The sequence below is a fragment of the Rosa rugosa genome, chromosome 3, assembly GCF_958449725.1.
Source record: "Rosa rugosa chromosome 3, drRosRugo1.1, whole genome shotgun sequence".
In the NCBI taxonomy this organism is placed as follows: Eukaryota; Viridiplantae; Streptophyta; class Magnoliopsida; order Rosales; family Rosaceae; genus Rosa; species Rosa rugosa.
This window is the reverse complement of record NC_084822.1, coordinates 49,333,457-49,348,863: the sequence shown is the minus strand read 5'-3', so window position 1 is coordinate 49,348,863 and position 15,407 is coordinate 49,333,457. Positions and strand designations below refer to the sequence as shown.

Genomic DNA, 15,407 nt, shown 5'->3' with positions numbered 1-15,407 from the left:
AGCGCCTCTATTCTTTATTATGATGCATGTTTTCACCCAAAACAGTGTTTTTCCTATTACATATATAAGTATAGCAGAACATTGAATAGTGTCATGAAAGGCATAGTTGGATTGGTATGAGTCACATCACATCTTGGAGGCTTGGAGCTGCAATGCAATAATAAGAACTCGGGGACCCAAGTTGGTGAAGAACACTTCACATGAGCATGCACATGGATGAGTAGTTCATGAGGATGAGATCATTTGAGGAAGACAGCTGGGACATGTAGCTACTGAGTACTGTCTTATCTGAGCTATGAAGCACCAAAATCTAATCTGGAAGTTGTGTTATTTTTGTTTGTTCTCATCCTCATCTCTATGTCTAGCAGAGAAGTTTATCAACATTTTTCCCAGACCAGGAGGCAAATTCAGGACATGTCTTACTGCAAATGAATTTTATCAGGGATGTTCCAGGTTCACCCATCCACAATTTATGAGTGGGATAGGACTCTAGTGACTCGACAATTCGAAAATTTTCAGACTCGCCCTACTTATCCTGTTTAGAATTTTGAAAGCGAATGATGAATTAGGTTGGTCTATTTGAGTGGAAAATGTTGAATAACATCTAGTCATTTACATGTGGCATAATAAATTGAAGTGACACAAAATTAGGGACCATGAGAATCTAGGAGTTTTGAATTGCTTGGCTTTTAGAGAATTAGCTTTTGTTTAAAATTTTAGATTTTATTGTATTTGGTAAATAAATAAAAAGCAGCTTTAATTGAAAGTTATAGGTCGCAGATTTTAGAAGCAACCCAGAGGTTGATTTTAGAAGCTGATGTGGATCAAAACACGTTCTGCAGTTGTTTTATGTATTGACAGCACTTTTAAAAATATTATTTACCAAACACGAAACTGTTTTAATTTACAGCTGATTATTCTCACAACACAGCAGCAACAACAGCAGTTTTTTTTTTTTAAAAGTCACAGCAATTCCAAACTAGCCATAATGACTTCCTCACCGACTCTCCTCATGTCCGGCTCTTGGTGGTGTGACGAAATAAATAGCAATGAAACCTAATTGTGACTTATTATTTGAAAAAATTTATATCATTCAATTTTTTGATTAGACCTAATTGTGACTTTGAGCAATGGAGAAATGTTTGAATAATGTGGATGTATACTGATTGAATTATGGGGTGTATATTTCATGAGAAAGGACCCAGGAACAGAACTTTATGAAGACTTGATAAGCCTACTACCATTCGCAAAATGACAACCTTTCCTTTCTTGTAATTGTCAACATCTCATGAAGGTTGTGAATCGAAAAGAATTGTAAAACAAGAAGTGAACATAGAAAGCTAGCATTCAATATGTACCAAGTCTGCAAAAACCGAACAGATCGAATCCAAAGGCTATGTAATATTGTTAAGCAAAGTGGAATGATGCAAAAATTTCCTTCAAGAAATGTCCTTTTCCCCTTCAGTACCTTGAGCTGATTCAGCCATTGACTCTTTGGTATAAACACGGTGGCGTCGTTCTCTCCCATATATCACCCAGAAGACGAGTGAGAGCATAACTGAAGTAGAGACCATCACCAAGCCAATGTAGATCCATCTACTGTATCTTCTTAGGCCAGGACAATGATCCCTGTATATGTCACTAAAAGTTTCCCTCACAAATGTGCAGTCTTGTAGTTGAACGAGTACAGGAGCATAGTTATACAAGCCATTACTCAGACTTACTCCAGTAATCATCTGGCTGTAGAATGTCGGGGTCAAACGCCCTGTTGTGGTGCAAATCCCACTAGGTGTAACCTGGCAGACATAGCTTCCCCATACCTGAAAAAATTGCGAGTGAAGGTTAAAAAATTGGTCTATAAATGTAATGCAGGTTATCCTAAATTTGCCAAGACTTGATCAATCAAGTAGTTATGTACTAATTTTGGAGGTTTTCGGCTACTTTTACCTCTGTTGCATTGTTTAAGTTCACTTCGCCAGCAGTGCAAGTCCGATCAGTCAAGTCGGGAGAAAATGGGTTGCAGAGGAGTGGCACCAATGGACCAGATTGATTGAAGTACATTGGCACAAAGTTGGCAGCAAAATTTATGTTTGAGACGTTGGTGATGACCTCATTGATCAAATTGACTAGTTGAGCAGTGACTTCCTTGCTTCGCAACATGGTTTCTTGGGCAGTTGCACTGTCCACACAGGGCAGTATTTCATCTAATGCTGTATGAGCAGTTGGGTTTTGAACCCATTCATCCATTGCAACACAGGTATCAGCAGCCACACTAGTATGTTTAGAGGAAGAATATGTTAGCTTATAACCGTTAGCAGTAAGGAACTGCCAAACCTATGAAAGAAAAAGTAACACACACACGCTGACACACACACAAACTTACAGAGACATATAAAAGCAACTTTCAAGCGAAAACTAGTGCTAAGATGGAATTGAACTTTTATATTGATGACCAAAGTAACTACGGAGCTGAAAATTTCGTACTTGAGCATGTAAGATTAATGGAAAACTTTAGATTAAAAGCCAAGAAGGGCATTTGTTACCATGAGATTCTCAGCATTCAGAAACATGGACAAGAACAACACCTCATCTAATTCTGAGCTAAGGAAAGGCTTCAAATTGATAATGGACTCAAAGTAGCAGATTTACATAAAATTCAATGTTGATATCAATATCCATGGGATAAAGCCAGAAGAATAGTTCAGTCATGGGGGGAAATTATGTGAAACTATGTACCAAAGTATCTGTTTCTGAAAAAAAAAAAAACCAAGAGTTTAACTTATGCATGTGCATAAATACTTGGTCAAAGTACCCACTCGCATATACTGAAGAAGAATTTGTCTTTTTGTACTAGATAGTTACTACACAAGACTTACTTATGAAGAAGAAGGAATGTGCCACACAGAATAAGTGTTCCAGCAACAAGTATCCATCCCGTGATCACTAGTCTGCAGCAGTTGATACAGAACTGTTCTGTGAGAAAATATCACTAACAACTAAAATATACCAAGGGGAAAGAAAAGAAAATGAGGAGAAAAAAAGACGAGCAATAAAAACAACTGCAGCATCTGATTCTTACTCACATGTATACAAGCAATTGCATGCCGAACATTGAAAACACTGGAGGAAAAAGTCATAATAATTGTGTAAGTACCACTATATAACATATTCGGAACCAGATATACCATCTTAATGAAGATATCAACAACTTACAGAATCCCAAAAATGTCAAGACAAGCATAATGGCAGCAATTATTATAAGTGCCAGTCTCCTGCATGTACATTAAGATACCAATTGTATGCTGAGATAAAAGAAAAAAAATACGATAAAAAAAAAGAAAAAAAGGCCTGGGATAGTTGTTGTCTTACACAGAATCCAAGAGATCTCTAATGTCATCTGAGTTCTCTGTTGTTTGCTGAGCAAGGGTGTTAGCAGAGGCATTAAGCTTTCCACCAATCTGATCTATATCAGTTTGAATGTTAGCAGGTAAATACACTTGATCCACTCCAAGCTGCTTAGCTGCAGCAAGATAATCTGATGCATTCCTTAATTGGCCAACTGTAATATCTGCCTGATTTACGACATACTCCAATGTACTTGTTGAGCTATCATGAAACTTCTTTTGACCAGTGTATAACACAACACAGCCAATCCTGAAAGAACCAAGTTGCAGATCAGTTTTTTATTTATTTATTATTTATTTTTATTATTATTTTATAAAGTGCAGCTAAACACGAAGCAAACAAAATATGAGAGACAGAGAGAGGTACATTGCGGTAATGCTGAATAGTACAAGGAATATAAGAGAAAGAACATAGGCTGTTCGAGAGTAGCCATAAGCCTGTCTTTGACAGCAAAAGTGACAGATACAGATGAGCAGCAAGCACAAACCAAAGCCCAGGAACCAGATTGCAGCAATGGCAAACAGGGGAACTGCAGTAAAACCCACAGACTGCATTCCAACAAAAATATCGACAAAAAAGGTAAGGTATGTGAAAAGAAATCCAACAGTCCATATTGAATGAAAATGAAATGTTATATGGCAATCAGAAATAACATACATGCAAGAGAAATGCTAGAATGTGCCACTTAAAGATCACCAGAATGACTGACCATAAACAAGTAAACTACCAATAGATACCTCTAAAATGAGTATGAGATCAAGATTCAAATATATTTGAATATCAGTTTATGATATATGATATGCTCTCTCAAAAGTCAAAACTGATTGAGATTGTGGATTTGGATAATATGAAAATGTCATTCATAAGGTTACACATGTTACCAAGCCAGTGAAAAGTGTTAAAATGCTGAAAATAACACTAAATTCTTACATTTTTGTTTTTGCTTAAATAAATCTCTCACTAGAAAACAAAAATGTAGTAACTTTCTCCTCTCTCCCTGATTTCAAAAGCACCTTTATGATAATAATAATAGAAGACAGTTAACAGAAAAAGGGAACAATGTTTATTTTACCTTTATTTATTTCAAAAGGAAAAAGGGAAAAAGCAAAGTTGTTTAGAAAGTTTGACGAACTTACAGCCCAGTAATGGCGCTCACTGATATTCCAACCTCCTGTGTACCTCTTGAACCCATCAAGAGGATCTTTCCGGCGTGTTCGCTGCTCAGCTAACACAACCGACGAGGTCTCAATCGGAGCACTAAAGGGTCCCTCCACAAGAGACTTCCCTGAAAATCCCACTTCAAAATCCCATCCTGCAAAATTAGCAAGAAATCAACATAAACACAAAAGAAAAATAGAAGGCTATATATAGTAGGGTATTGTATCAGCGTAGTCCTCCATTAAGAAGGAACAGCCCCAACTGTGGTGGACAATGTAGTACTTATTTGGAAGTTTCATCTGTACTAGTGTGATGGAAAAAGCGAAACTGAAAGCATTATTACTAAACAAAAAAAAAAAAAAAAAAAAAAATTTCCCAAATGTAGAAATGGTTGGCATTAGCAAAGTAAGTACCTGGTGAAGTAGAGGGGGGTGGTGTTTGGAGTTGGAGGGTTGAAAAGTGAGAATCCCCGTGCGAGAAGAAGAGAAAGAGAAAAGTGGCCAGAAGTAGAGAGGAGGGTAGAGATGTGTAGTATAACATCATTGTAGAATTGAGAGGCTGAGAGAGGGAGGCAGAGGGGTTCAGGGGAAGAGAAGAAGAAGTAGAAGAAGGGAGGGACGGAGAGCAATAGTAACGGTCTAGCTAGCTTGCAATGGGAATGGAGGGAGAGGAACGTTGGACACTTCCGGCCCTCCACTTACCACTTACCACCATGTCGATGTCTCTTTTGGATTTGTGAGCCGGGAGGTATTCTGACAGAAATACCCTCGTGATTTTTTTTTTTTTTTTTTGCATATATAATGTGAACTATTTTTTTCTTTTAATAATTCTCACGCAAATTATGCAAATGGAGGGCCTCGTAGCAAACAAAGATAAGATTAAGCAAATGTAGAACATGAAATTTTTGTTGCATGATGTTACAAATAAGGATGAATTTATTTTCTACAATGTGAAAACAATTCGTATATTTCTTTTAAGATGCAAAATTCAATCTACAGTACATGTTTTATGTATAGAGAAGAACAACTTTCTACCTAGATTGTATATCATGCATAACCACTCCCTATGTTTTATGCTCAACGGGTAAGGTGCTCTTACATCGTTGTATGATCACTTTGTGTGCAAAAGTTTGTATTTTGTGATTATGAATATTTAAATTTTTATTTATGGTGATCCAACTCTACCTATTAATGAAGTTACAAGTAAGTTTTGTAATGTTGAGATAGGTTTTGAATATAAATAATACAGTTGCCGCCTATGATATTTTATGCTATATGTCTCTCAAATTTTAAATTTCTCTATGTTACTCTAAGTTCAAGTCCATCCATACAGTCAACTATGAAGTGACAACACTACATAACATTTAACTACAGTACATTACTATAGATTCAAATATAACAATTCAATTACAAGTTTACAATGGAAACTTAAGTTCGTACTCGGTATGGAAAACCTTTTGGAGAGGGAAAACTCTATTCTCTCTCCTCTTCCCTTTCATCTCTTCATATTTCCCTATCCTCTTCGTGACAGATCTCTGCTCCGGCGGTGATAGGTATGGTTTTGATTTTGATTTTAATTTCTTTTCCTTCCCTAACCCATCCTCTCCAACCCACTATTCTTCCCTTATCCTCGTCTTTTCCACTGATTCTCTTTCTTCTCATTCCTCCCCTCCTATTCTCTCTTTTCTTTTTCTCTCCTCTTCATCTACTTTTAAACTCTTATGAATCTTCATCATTAAGATGCACACCTTCCTCACCCATCAGAATCAATTTAAAAGAATGTTTGTGAGTCTTTCGGAGCTCCGATTTCAGCACTGTACTGCTTGTCTCAATCAGCTCATTGGCAAAATCCGCTACTGCTAATCTCGATCTTTCTTTTTCTTAGGTTATTTTGTGGCCTTACATGTACTTGCCTGGCTAATGTTGGTACTTGAAGATGTTTTGTATGGCTTTAAGATTTGGATTGTGGAGATATTGTGTTAGTTTGGATGTGTTATGTGCTGGGGTTTTAGCGCGGGATTAATTTGGTCGGCTTCCAAGTTATTAGCAGGCTGATCTGATTACGTCTCTGTGTCACGATCGATTTTGGCTTGTGACATCACTACGTCTGATCTATTCTAATAGATCTTTGTTTGTAACTGTTTGTTGAATAAAAAAATTTCCTTTCATCGCAAAATAAAAAAATTACAAGTTACAACATAATCAAAATCACCTAGTATTTAAAAAATTAGATAGAAAATCACATAAGCACTTAAGTACAATAATAAAAATGAAAATCAAATCAAATCCACCGAAGAAGAAGGGTAGAATCGTCAATGTCGAGCGAGTTTAAAGTGGGTCTGCAGGAGGTGTAGAAATTCAAAAAGGTTATTGGGTCCCAAAAACCGTGTGTGCCCAAACGGCTCGTAACTCGAGGAATTACCAAAATACAAGTAGGACCACAATCTCAGGCTGGTTTCTCGGCTTTCCCATTTTCCCGCCATCCAAGATTGGGCCTCACATTGGGCTCCAAAACAACGTAACTTTTCAATCTGGGCCCGGCCCGGGAACAACAATTTAGTTTACCCAATAGGCCTCGCAAACTAAATACAACTAGGGTTTCGCATATATTTTCATCTCTAAGCTTCCCACTCTCACCTTTTCGCGCGCCGTCGTCGTCTTCTTCTTCTTCTTCTTCTTCTTCAACCAGACTCCCCCAGAAAGCTCAAAGATGGCGGAACAGGTTCACCTCTCTATCTCCTTCTCTGACTTCATCTCCGTTCTGATTCCGATACGTGTTACTGAATCTGTGATTTTGTGTTGCAGACGGAGAAGGCTTTCCTGAAACAGCCCAAGGTGTTCCTCAGGTAAGCAGCAACTCAATTCTTTAGTGTTGTTAAATGTGGAAGCTTATAATAGAGATGAGTTATTGAGTTTGAGAGAGAATATTGATTGCAGCTCCAAGAAGACTGGCAAGGGGAAGAGGCCAGGAAAGGGAGGCAATCGCTTCTGGAAGAGCGTTGGTTTGGGATTCAAGACTCCCAGAGATGCCATTGAAGGTTCGCTTCCATCACCTTATTTTTCTCATGCTGGAAGTTTAATTGTTGGTGTAGATTCACTTATCGTTCTAATCTGGATTTGATCAAAACCGCAAAGCTCTATTCTGTTTGGCTGTAGAAAAGATTGAAAAATGATATATTTTAGCTCTCTCTTTGATTAAGGCCTGTTTCTATAGAAACCAATCAGCTCTTGTACTTGGTTAAATTACCCACATTTTACTTCTATGATGTTAATTACTCAAACTCTTTTTCAATTGTATATGTCCAAATAATTTATCTTGACAATTATAACTCTATAACGCACACATATATACATATTCTCCAATCTCCAATACCAAATCCAATTTCAATGTATATACCTTTCAATTAACATCAGTTTCGTTTGTAGCTGCATGATTATCAAATTGGTTTCACCTATACGTATATTTTCATAAACTACAGATTTGCAGACCCAACGATGTGTTTCTGTAAAACTGTACTTTTCTGTTCATAATTTGAAGTTAGTTTCTTCTGAGAATTTGTAGTAGACTTGTCAATGAGTATTTGAGAGTTGGAATCTCCTGAAAATGATTTTTCTTGATTTAGTTATGATTTTCCAAAGTTACAGGTCTGCTGCAGGAATTTTTGAAAACAGCAGCATTGTCTTGTTCTTTTGGTGTCTTTTAGTAGCTTTCTTCGTTCAATCTTCTTCATGGCACCAGTATTTCAAAACTAGATGTTCCTAGGTTTCAAATGAACCAGCTCCGCCCTTTTTGGAATTTGAATGAAATTTTAAGCCACCACAAAGTTGGCTAGGTGCGTTGGCTAAAATGGTTCCCATATCAGGGTATGACAAATGGTGATTCTGTTACTTGAGTGGAAGCAGGGACGAAATTATCTCGGTTCATTGTTGTGCTAAAATCTCCAAGCAAGTTTGGTATTTATGGTATACAATAACATATTGGTTGTCTTTCTCTGCAGGAACATACATTGATAAGAAGTGCCCTTTCACCGGCAATGTCTCCATCAGGGGTCGCATTCTGGCTGGTACCTGCCACAGTGCAAAGATGTCGAGGACTATCATTGTTCGGCGCAATTACCTCCACTACATAAAGAAATACCAGAGGTAATTCATGTCATATCACCATGAAAAAGTGTGTTGTGTTCTATTAGTCGCATCAGGGAAATTAAACTGTGAATACATTTTAGATATGAGAAGAGGCATTCAAACATCCCAGCCCATGTTTCACCATGCTTCCGTGTGAAGGAGGGAGATCATGTCATCATTGGGCAGTGCAGGTTAGAGTCAAACATTTTACTTGATCTTAAAAATGTTGCCGTTTCACTTTTCTGTAGGTTTCACCTCCATTGAATCTTATGTTGCATTAACTGTGTGTTTAATCTGAACTACTCTTTCAATTCTTGTAGGCCATTGTCAAAGACGGTTAGGTTTAATGTGTTGAAGGTCATTCCAGCTGGGGCTTCTGCTGGTGGGAAGAAGGCATTTACTGGAGCTTAGACAGCATTTTGGGCGGTCTCTTAGTGTTATTTATGCAACTACATTAGATTGAGTTTCTTTTGGAACATTTAAATTTTGCCATTTTAATTTGCACCTTCATGTACTCTGAATGTTAAGGTTTTCTTCAGTACCATAATTTACCATAATTCTGAATCATATTATCATCAAAATACTGTGTTTTCTGCTGAAAAAAATTGTTATACTGCCATTGTCTGATTATGTATGGGCAGAATCGCACTGGCTGTATGCATGCTTGTTTTCATACTTGTGTAATGCACATTGTGGTTTCTGCTTGGTGTCATCTCCCATCCACTTGGTTGTGAGTTTTGACCTATACAGGGTTGAGTTGTATCTGTGTTGAGATGCATGCTTATTGTTGTTTTCTCCCTCTCTCTGCCTGTCTGAATTTGTTGGCCTCGTCCAGCAAAACTAGTTTTTGGTCGTTAGTCCAGTTTATTGTGTGTTAGCTGGTGTATTTTCGCCTAGCTTTTTATTTCAGCAAGAGCTGTACTTGGGATACCTCCTTCATTCCCTATCCCAATTTAGAAGTGATGAAATAATTCATCGCACACCATGGATCCATTGGAAAAGAATCAGTAGAAAATAAAGAATCAGAATTGGTCAACACACAAGTCACACCCTTTAACAGAGCTTGGCTTGTTTCTTAATTGGAGTTTAGGGCCCAATCTGTCTGCTATGAATCACCATTTCTGTTATCATATACGTTCTCAAAACAAACCATCTCGAACCAAAAAATATCTAGGTTGGTGAACATAATTTTCCGATTTCCTTGCTGACCAAGCGTGTGTGTATTCTAGAAGATAGCTGAAAAATAGTAGTGGGAGTGTGGGACTAACAACCAAATACTTATCAGCCTATTTTCTTATCTTAAACTCGATCATTTGAATTAATATCAGTTATATTCATTTGAACTAATATACTCAAACACGATAGATTAGAACCGTGATTATCTCCTGTTTGTTAACAAACTCGTTGTTCACTCCTAGTCAAGTTCTATAACTTGAGAGAAGCTCGTAATTCATACGTCCACTACTCATTAGAACAATTGTGCTTGCTAGTAGCTAAGTTTCTGTGTGATTAAGAAACGAAACCATGTATAAGATAGCAAGCCCATCGGAGTATCTAGTTATCACCGGTGCCGGAATCAAAGACATCAAGATCGCAAAGAAGTCATGGGTGCTCCCCGGCCAGTCCTCGGTGGTCATCGACCTATCTCCAGTCAACTACACCTTCGAAGTCCAAGCCATGAGCGCCGAGAAGCTTCCTTTCATCCTCCCCGCCGTCTTCACCGTCGGTCCACGCGCCGAAGACATGGAGGCCCTCCAGAAGTACGCCAAGCTCATTTCCAACCACGACAAGAACTCCAACCATGTCAAGGAGCTCGTCCAGGGCATCATCGAGGGCGAGACACGTGTGCTCGCGGCCTCGATGACGATGGAGGAGGTCTTCAAGGGGACTAAAGAGTTCAAGAAGGAGGTTTTCGAGAAGGTTCAGCTGGAGTTGGATCAGTTCGGGCTTTTGATATACAATGCCAATGTTAAACAGTTGGTGGACGTTAGGGGACATGAGTATTTCAGTTACTTGGGGCAGAAGATTCAGATGGAGGCTGCCAACCAGGCCAAGGTTGACGTGGCCGAGGCCAAAATGAAGGGAGAGGTTGGCTCTAAGCTGAGGGAGGGGAAGACTTTGCAAAACGCAGCCAAGATCGACTCCGAGACGAAGATCATTTCGACTCAGAGGCAAGGGGAGGGGAAGAAGGAGGACATTACGGTGAAAACGGAGGTCAAGGTTTATGAGAATCAGAGAGAAGCTGAGGTGGCTAAAGCGAATGCTGAGCTGGCAATGAAGAAGGCAGGGTGGGCTAAGGAGGCTCAGGTGGCCGAGGTTGAGGCGGAGAAGGCGGTGGCGATGAAGGATGCGGAGTTGCAGAAGGAGGTGGAGAGGATGAATGCATTGACTATGACTGAGAAGCTCAAGGCTGACTTCTTGAGCAAGGCTACTGTCGAATATGAAACCAAGGTAACCTTAATACCTTATATGGATTTGTCCTCTCTACATTCATATATGGATACACGTACTAAGTAGACAACTGTGATAAGTAGTAGGTCTATCTTTGATGTACTAATTAATATGTTAATGTACCATAAATTTTTCAACCTTATATTTGTTCATTTATTGAACCATTTTAGCTTTTTATTTTTTCTTAAGCTAAAACTACCATTTGTTTGATCATTGATATATTTACAAAGGTACAAGAGGCAAATTGGGGGTTGTACAAGCAACAAAAAGAGGCGGAAGCAATTCTTTACCAGAGGGAGAAAGAAGCGCAGGCTCAAAAAGCAATGGCAGAGGCAAAATTCTATGCATGTAAACAAGCAGCTGATGGAGAATTCTATGCCAAGAAGAAAGAGGCTGAGGGACTAATTGCACTTGGACAAGCCCAGGGTGTGTACCTGCGCACTCTTTTGGACTCATTGGGAGGCAACTATGCAGCCTTGAGGGACTTCTTGATGATCAATGGTGGGATGTTTCAAGAAATTGCTAAGATTAATGCCGAGGCTGTGCGAGGGCTTGCGCCAAAGATTAGTATCTGGACTAATGGCGGGGAGGGCGTGGATGGTGGTGGCAACAATGAAAATGCAGCTATGAAGGAGGTTGCTGGAGTTTACAAGATGTTACCACCGTTGTTCAAGACAGTGCATGAACAAACTGGAGTGCTGCCTCCCAGTTGGATGGCTACTTTGCCTGATAAATCTCCGTCAGGCAGCTCTGGCGACTTGACTTCAAATTGAAATGTGCACATGCATAGTCCCAGTGCCGATCTTTCTCATTTTTGTATGCTAAATTGGTTTGTCGTTATCATTAATTTGTTCTGTCAAGTGTTGGACCTTTTGGAGGTTTATTTCTAATATTGGTTCTATTTAGTGAACAGATTAATTCGAAATTATCGTCTGACAAAAGTCACGACGGAAGTCTTGCCCCTTAATATTTATTTTTGTTCATTTAATTTCTGTTTCTGCTTGAGTATGATAAAAAAAAAAAAAGGATACGGTTGGTTTTCTCGGTGGTCCAAGTCAGATAAATTTCGAGATTCCTCTTTTGATGAATATCGTATACTACAACAATGTAATAGAAACACTGAAATCTATTTGTTTATTGAGAGAGGTATAAAAATCTGCATGAAGTTGTATGCGAAAGGTTTAGCGTGTACTGAGTATTACCCATCTGACCGGATTTGTTCTTCAGTTGAGAGGAATTTCATCTATTTGTGCAAGGTTCTTTTTCGTGCATGTTGATTAAGAATGAATTCAATCAAACTTGTTTCCCTTGGGTTTCTCTATAGGAGCTTAATTAGTTAATTTGGTCCTAGTTTTAATGGCTCAAGAAATTTACAGCGAGAGGGAAAACAAACCACGTAAAACACAATATTCTAGTGAGATTCGGAAATGGAGTCTTAGTGTTACACAAATTAGAGGTGGAGCAAAACACCCTAATTAGTCTTTAATTTGGATTAGCTTCTTTCTAAATTAAGATTACTTCTGGTGCAATTTGAATTAATGCAGTCCTTTCATTTGTCGTATTCAATCAGCATTCTAATTACTACATAGAGAACAGAATCCATCAAGGACACGAAGGTTCTTCATACAGTAGTACCTGTATATATAGCCAACCACAAAGTTCAAAAGACTCATAATCTCAACCTTTGTTTTTGTATTGCTAAACAATCAAATACAGATCGACATCATGTGTTTCCCATGCTGGTACAAAGTGGTCGACGCTTCCGAGTATCTGGTGATCACCGGTGCATGGATCGATGACTTGAAGGTGAAAAAGAAGGCATGGATCCTCATCCTCCCCGGCCAGACCTACACCATCATCGACCTCTCTCCGGTCAACTACACCTTCGAAGTCCAAGCCATGAGCGCCGAGAAGCTTCCGTTCATGCTCCCTGCCGTCTTCACAATCGGCCCCCACATTGACGACATGGATTCCGTCAAGAAGTACGCCAAGCTGCTCTCGAACCATGACAAGAACTCCAACCACGTGAAGGAGCTGGTCCAGGGCGTCATCGAGGGCGAGACTCGTGTGCTCGCGGCCTCTATGACGATGGAGGAGGTGTTCAAGGGCACCAAAGAGTTTAAGAAGGAGGTTTGGGACAAGGTTCAGCTGGAGCTCAACCAGTTCGGGCTTATAATTTACAATGCGAATGTCAAACAGTTGGTGGACGTTCAAGGACATGAGTATTTCAGTTACTTGGGCCAGAAGACTCAGATGGAGGCGGCCAACCAGGCCAAGGTTGACGTGGCGGAGGCCAGGATGAAGGGGGAGGTTGGCGCCAAGTTGAGGGAGGGGCAGACCCTGCAGAATGCGGCGAAGATCAATGCAGAGACGAAGATCATATCGACTCAGAGGGAAGGAGAGGGGAAGAAGGAGGAGATTAGGGTGAAGACGGAGGTCAAGGTTTATGAGAATCAGAAGGAGGCTGAGGTGGCTCAGGCCAATGCTGAGCTGGCAATGAAGAAGGCTGGATGGGCCAAGGAGGCGCAGGTGGCGCAGGTGGAGTCGACCAAGGCGGTGGCGTTGAGGGAAGCCGAGTTGCAGAAGAAGGTGGAGACGATGAATGCCCAGACTACGACCGAAAAGCTCAAGGCTGAGCTCTTGAGCAAGGCCAGCGTTGAGGCTGAAACGAAGGCGCGGGAGGCAGAATGGAATCTCTACCAGAAGCAGAAGGCAGCGGATGCCATTCTTTACCAAAAGAAGAAAGAGGCTGAGGCTACGGAAACAGCTGCTCAAGCACAGTTGTTTGCTCGTCAAAAGGCTGCTGATGGAGAATTCTATGCAAAGAAGAAAGAGGCCGAGGGACTGGTGGCACTCGGACAAGCCCACGGCGCTTATCTGCACACTCTTCTGGAGGCAAATGGAGGCGACTATGCAGCTGCGAGAGACTACATGATGATCAATGGTGGGATGTATTCGGCGATTGCAAGGATTAATGCTGACGCCGTGAAAGGACTTCAGCCCAAGATTAGCATCTGGACTAATGGGGGAGACGCTGCAGACGGTGGTGCTGGTGCTGGCAATGGCAATGCAGCTATGAAGGAGATTGCCGGCCTTTATAAGACACTGCCACCATTGTTACAGACGGTTCAAGACCAAACTGGAATGCAGCCTCCCAGTTGGATGGGAACTTTGTCAGTTGAAGATTCTCAGCGTAGGAATTGAAGCTTGAGTATGTGGTTGATTAAGATGGCATTAGTGGGGAGCTAATTTTGTCAGCTTTTAGCATTAAGGTTTTTTTATTTTTTGTTTTATCTTTGGTCTTTGGTCTTTGAGAATTTCTATTGGAACCTCTTAATCTGCTCACTAGATCTCTCTCAATTTTTAATTCATATATATCCTTAACAAAAAGACTTTTAAAGACAACAAACTAATAAGGAAAATCTTTTTTTTTTCTGTAAAGATTTATAATAATGGAAACACATTTACAGTACTTTAATTATTCTTTTTCATTTTAGTTCTCATTTCATATTTCTCCTTTTCTTTGTTTATAAAAGCTTTTAAAAAATAAAAAAATCAAGAGAAAATGCATTCAAAATTACTTGGCGAATTATATCTCTATTACTATAAAGCCAGGCGTGGTCTTTGGTGTCAAAGGCTTCACCAATTTTTTGAAGTCCCTAAATTGCCTACTACAGATACAAAGTTCAGCAAAATAAAAGATATGAAGAGGGTAATTATTGTAAAAGACCAAAAAAAGATGATAGTAAATATAAATACGGAATAAAACTATGATACAAAGGTCTTTCTTTTGAGGATCATGAAACAGGGGATAGAGAGCCCTCATGTAAACTAACTAAATAAATTTGTGAAGCGGCATATAAGACAAAAGAACAGAGTGTGAACAAATTTAATATTGCAACCTATCTAAATTTCAGCATGCAACCATAAACCATAAAAACTAAGCTTTGAAAATCCATAATTAAGCATGAAATAGTAGGCTTGAAAAACCCCTGATAAATTTATGTTAATTAGTTACACTTTCTTTTTTCAATAATTATCTCAGATTATTTTTTTTTGAACAATGTCAAATTTATTTTGTGGTAAATAAATAATGGATTAAAGTTTGTTTAGTCCCTGTACTACGACGCTGTCATCGTTTCAGTCCCTGACATTCTCAATTAATCTAAAAAGTCCCTAACGTCACAATTTTCGTCTAATCGGTACAGTCCGTTCAATTGCTCCGTTTGTAAGCTTATGTGGCAGCAAAATGTTGGCCAACTCAGCTCC

The 15,407-nt window shown here is 39.4% G+C and overlaps 4 protein-coding genes across 4 annotated transcripts; 3 read left to right on the top strand and 1 right to left on the bottom strand.

Annotated features, from left to right (window-relative positions):
• Positions 1 to 1,243: 1,243 nt before the first annotated feature.
• On the bottom strand, positions 1,244 to 5,263 carry LOC133738615 (uncharacterized). Its single transcript, XM_062166190.1, has 9 exons — positions 4,977 to 5,263; positions 4,542 to 4,717; positions 3,772 to 3,953; positions 3,370 to 3,654; positions 3,214 to 3,272; positions 3,084 to 3,120; positions 2,877 to 2,948; positions 1,948 to 2,272; positions 1,244 to 1,820 (listed from the first exon to the last, which is right to left on the bottom strand). Exons 1-9 carry the CDS (start codon positions 5,104 to 5,106, stop codon positions 1,440 to 1,442), a joined length of 1,647 nt encoding a protein of 548 aa, XP_062022174.1. The 5' UTR covers positions 5,107 to 5,263; the 3' UTR covers positions 1,244 to 1,439.
• A 1,896-nt stretch (positions 5,264 to 7,159) lies between these two features.
• Positions 7,160 to 9,268, top strand: LOC133738411 (small ribosomal subunit protein uS17). Its single transcript, XM_062165949.1, has 6 exons — positions 7,160 to 7,284; positions 7,368 to 7,408; positions 7,500 to 7,600; positions 8,561 to 8,705; positions 8,789 to 8,878; positions 9,008 to 9,268. The coding sequence occupies exons 1-6, from the start codon at positions 7,273 to 7,275 to the stop codon at positions 9,096 to 9,098; spliced, it is 480 nt and encodes a 159-aa protein (XP_062021933.1). The 5' UTR covers positions 7,160 to 7,272; the 3' UTR covers positions 9,099 to 9,268.
• Positions 9,269 to 10,211: 943 nt separating this feature from the next.
• On the top strand, positions 10,212 to 11,925 carry LOC133735175 (flotillin-like protein 4). The gene is made up of 2 exons (XM_062162586.1): positions 10,212 to 11,138; positions 11,369 to 11,925. The coding sequence occupies exons 1-2, from the start codon at positions 10,212 to 10,214 to the stop codon at positions 11,909 to 11,911; spliced, it is 1,470 nt and encodes a 489-aa protein (XP_062018570.1). The 3' UTR covers positions 11,912 to 11,925.
• A 938-nt stretch (positions 11,926 to 12,863) lies between these two features.
• Positions 12,864 to 14,342, top strand: LOC133737875 (flotillin-like protein 3). The gene is made up of 2 exons (XM_062165353.1): positions 12,864 to 13,904; positions 13,938 to 14,342. The coding sequence occupies exons 1-2, from the start codon at positions 12,864 to 12,866 to the stop codon at positions 14,340 to 14,342; spliced, it is 1,446 nt and encodes a 481-aa protein (XP_062021337.1).
• Positions 14,343 to 15,407: the final 1,065 nt, after the last annotated feature.

Coding starts and splice junctions, on each gene's coding strand:
- LOC133738615 (XM_062166190.1), bottom strand. CDS start 5,106: ATGATGTTATACTACACATCTCTACCCTCCTCTCTACTTCTGGCCACT. Junction 3,655..3,771: donor CTATTCAGCATTACCGCAAT/GTACCTCTCTCT, acceptor TGGTTCTTTCAG/GATTGGCTGTGTTGTGTTAT. Junction 3,121..3,213: donor CTTGACATTTTTGGGATTCT/GTAAGTTGTTGA, acceptor TTTTTCCTCCAG/TGTTTTCAATGTTCGGCATG.
- LOC133738411 (XM_062165949.1), top strand. Junction 7,409..7,499: donor CAGCCCAAGGTGTTCCTCAG/GTAAGCAGCAAC, acceptor TATTGATTGCAG/CTCCAAGAAGACTGGCAAGG. Junction 8,879..9,007: donor GTCATCATTGGGCAGTGCAG/GTTAGAGTCAAA, acceptor CAATTCTTGTAG/GCCATTGTCAAAGACGGTTA.
- LOC133735175 (XM_062162586.1), top strand. CDS start 10,212: ATGTATAAGATAGCAAGCCCATCGGAGTATCTAGTTATCACCGGTGCC. Junction 11,139..11,368: donor CTGTCGAATATGAAACCAAG/GTAACCTTAATA, acceptor ATATTTACAAAG/GTACAAGAGGCAAATTGGGG.
- LOC133737875 (XM_062165353.1), top strand. CDS start 12,864: ATGTGTTTCCCATGCTGGTACAAAGTGGTCGACGCTTCCGAGTATCTG. Junction 13,905..13,937: donor AGGCTGAGGCTACGGAAACA/GCTGCTCAAGCA, acceptor GCTCGTCAAAAG/GCTGCTGATGGAGAATTCTA.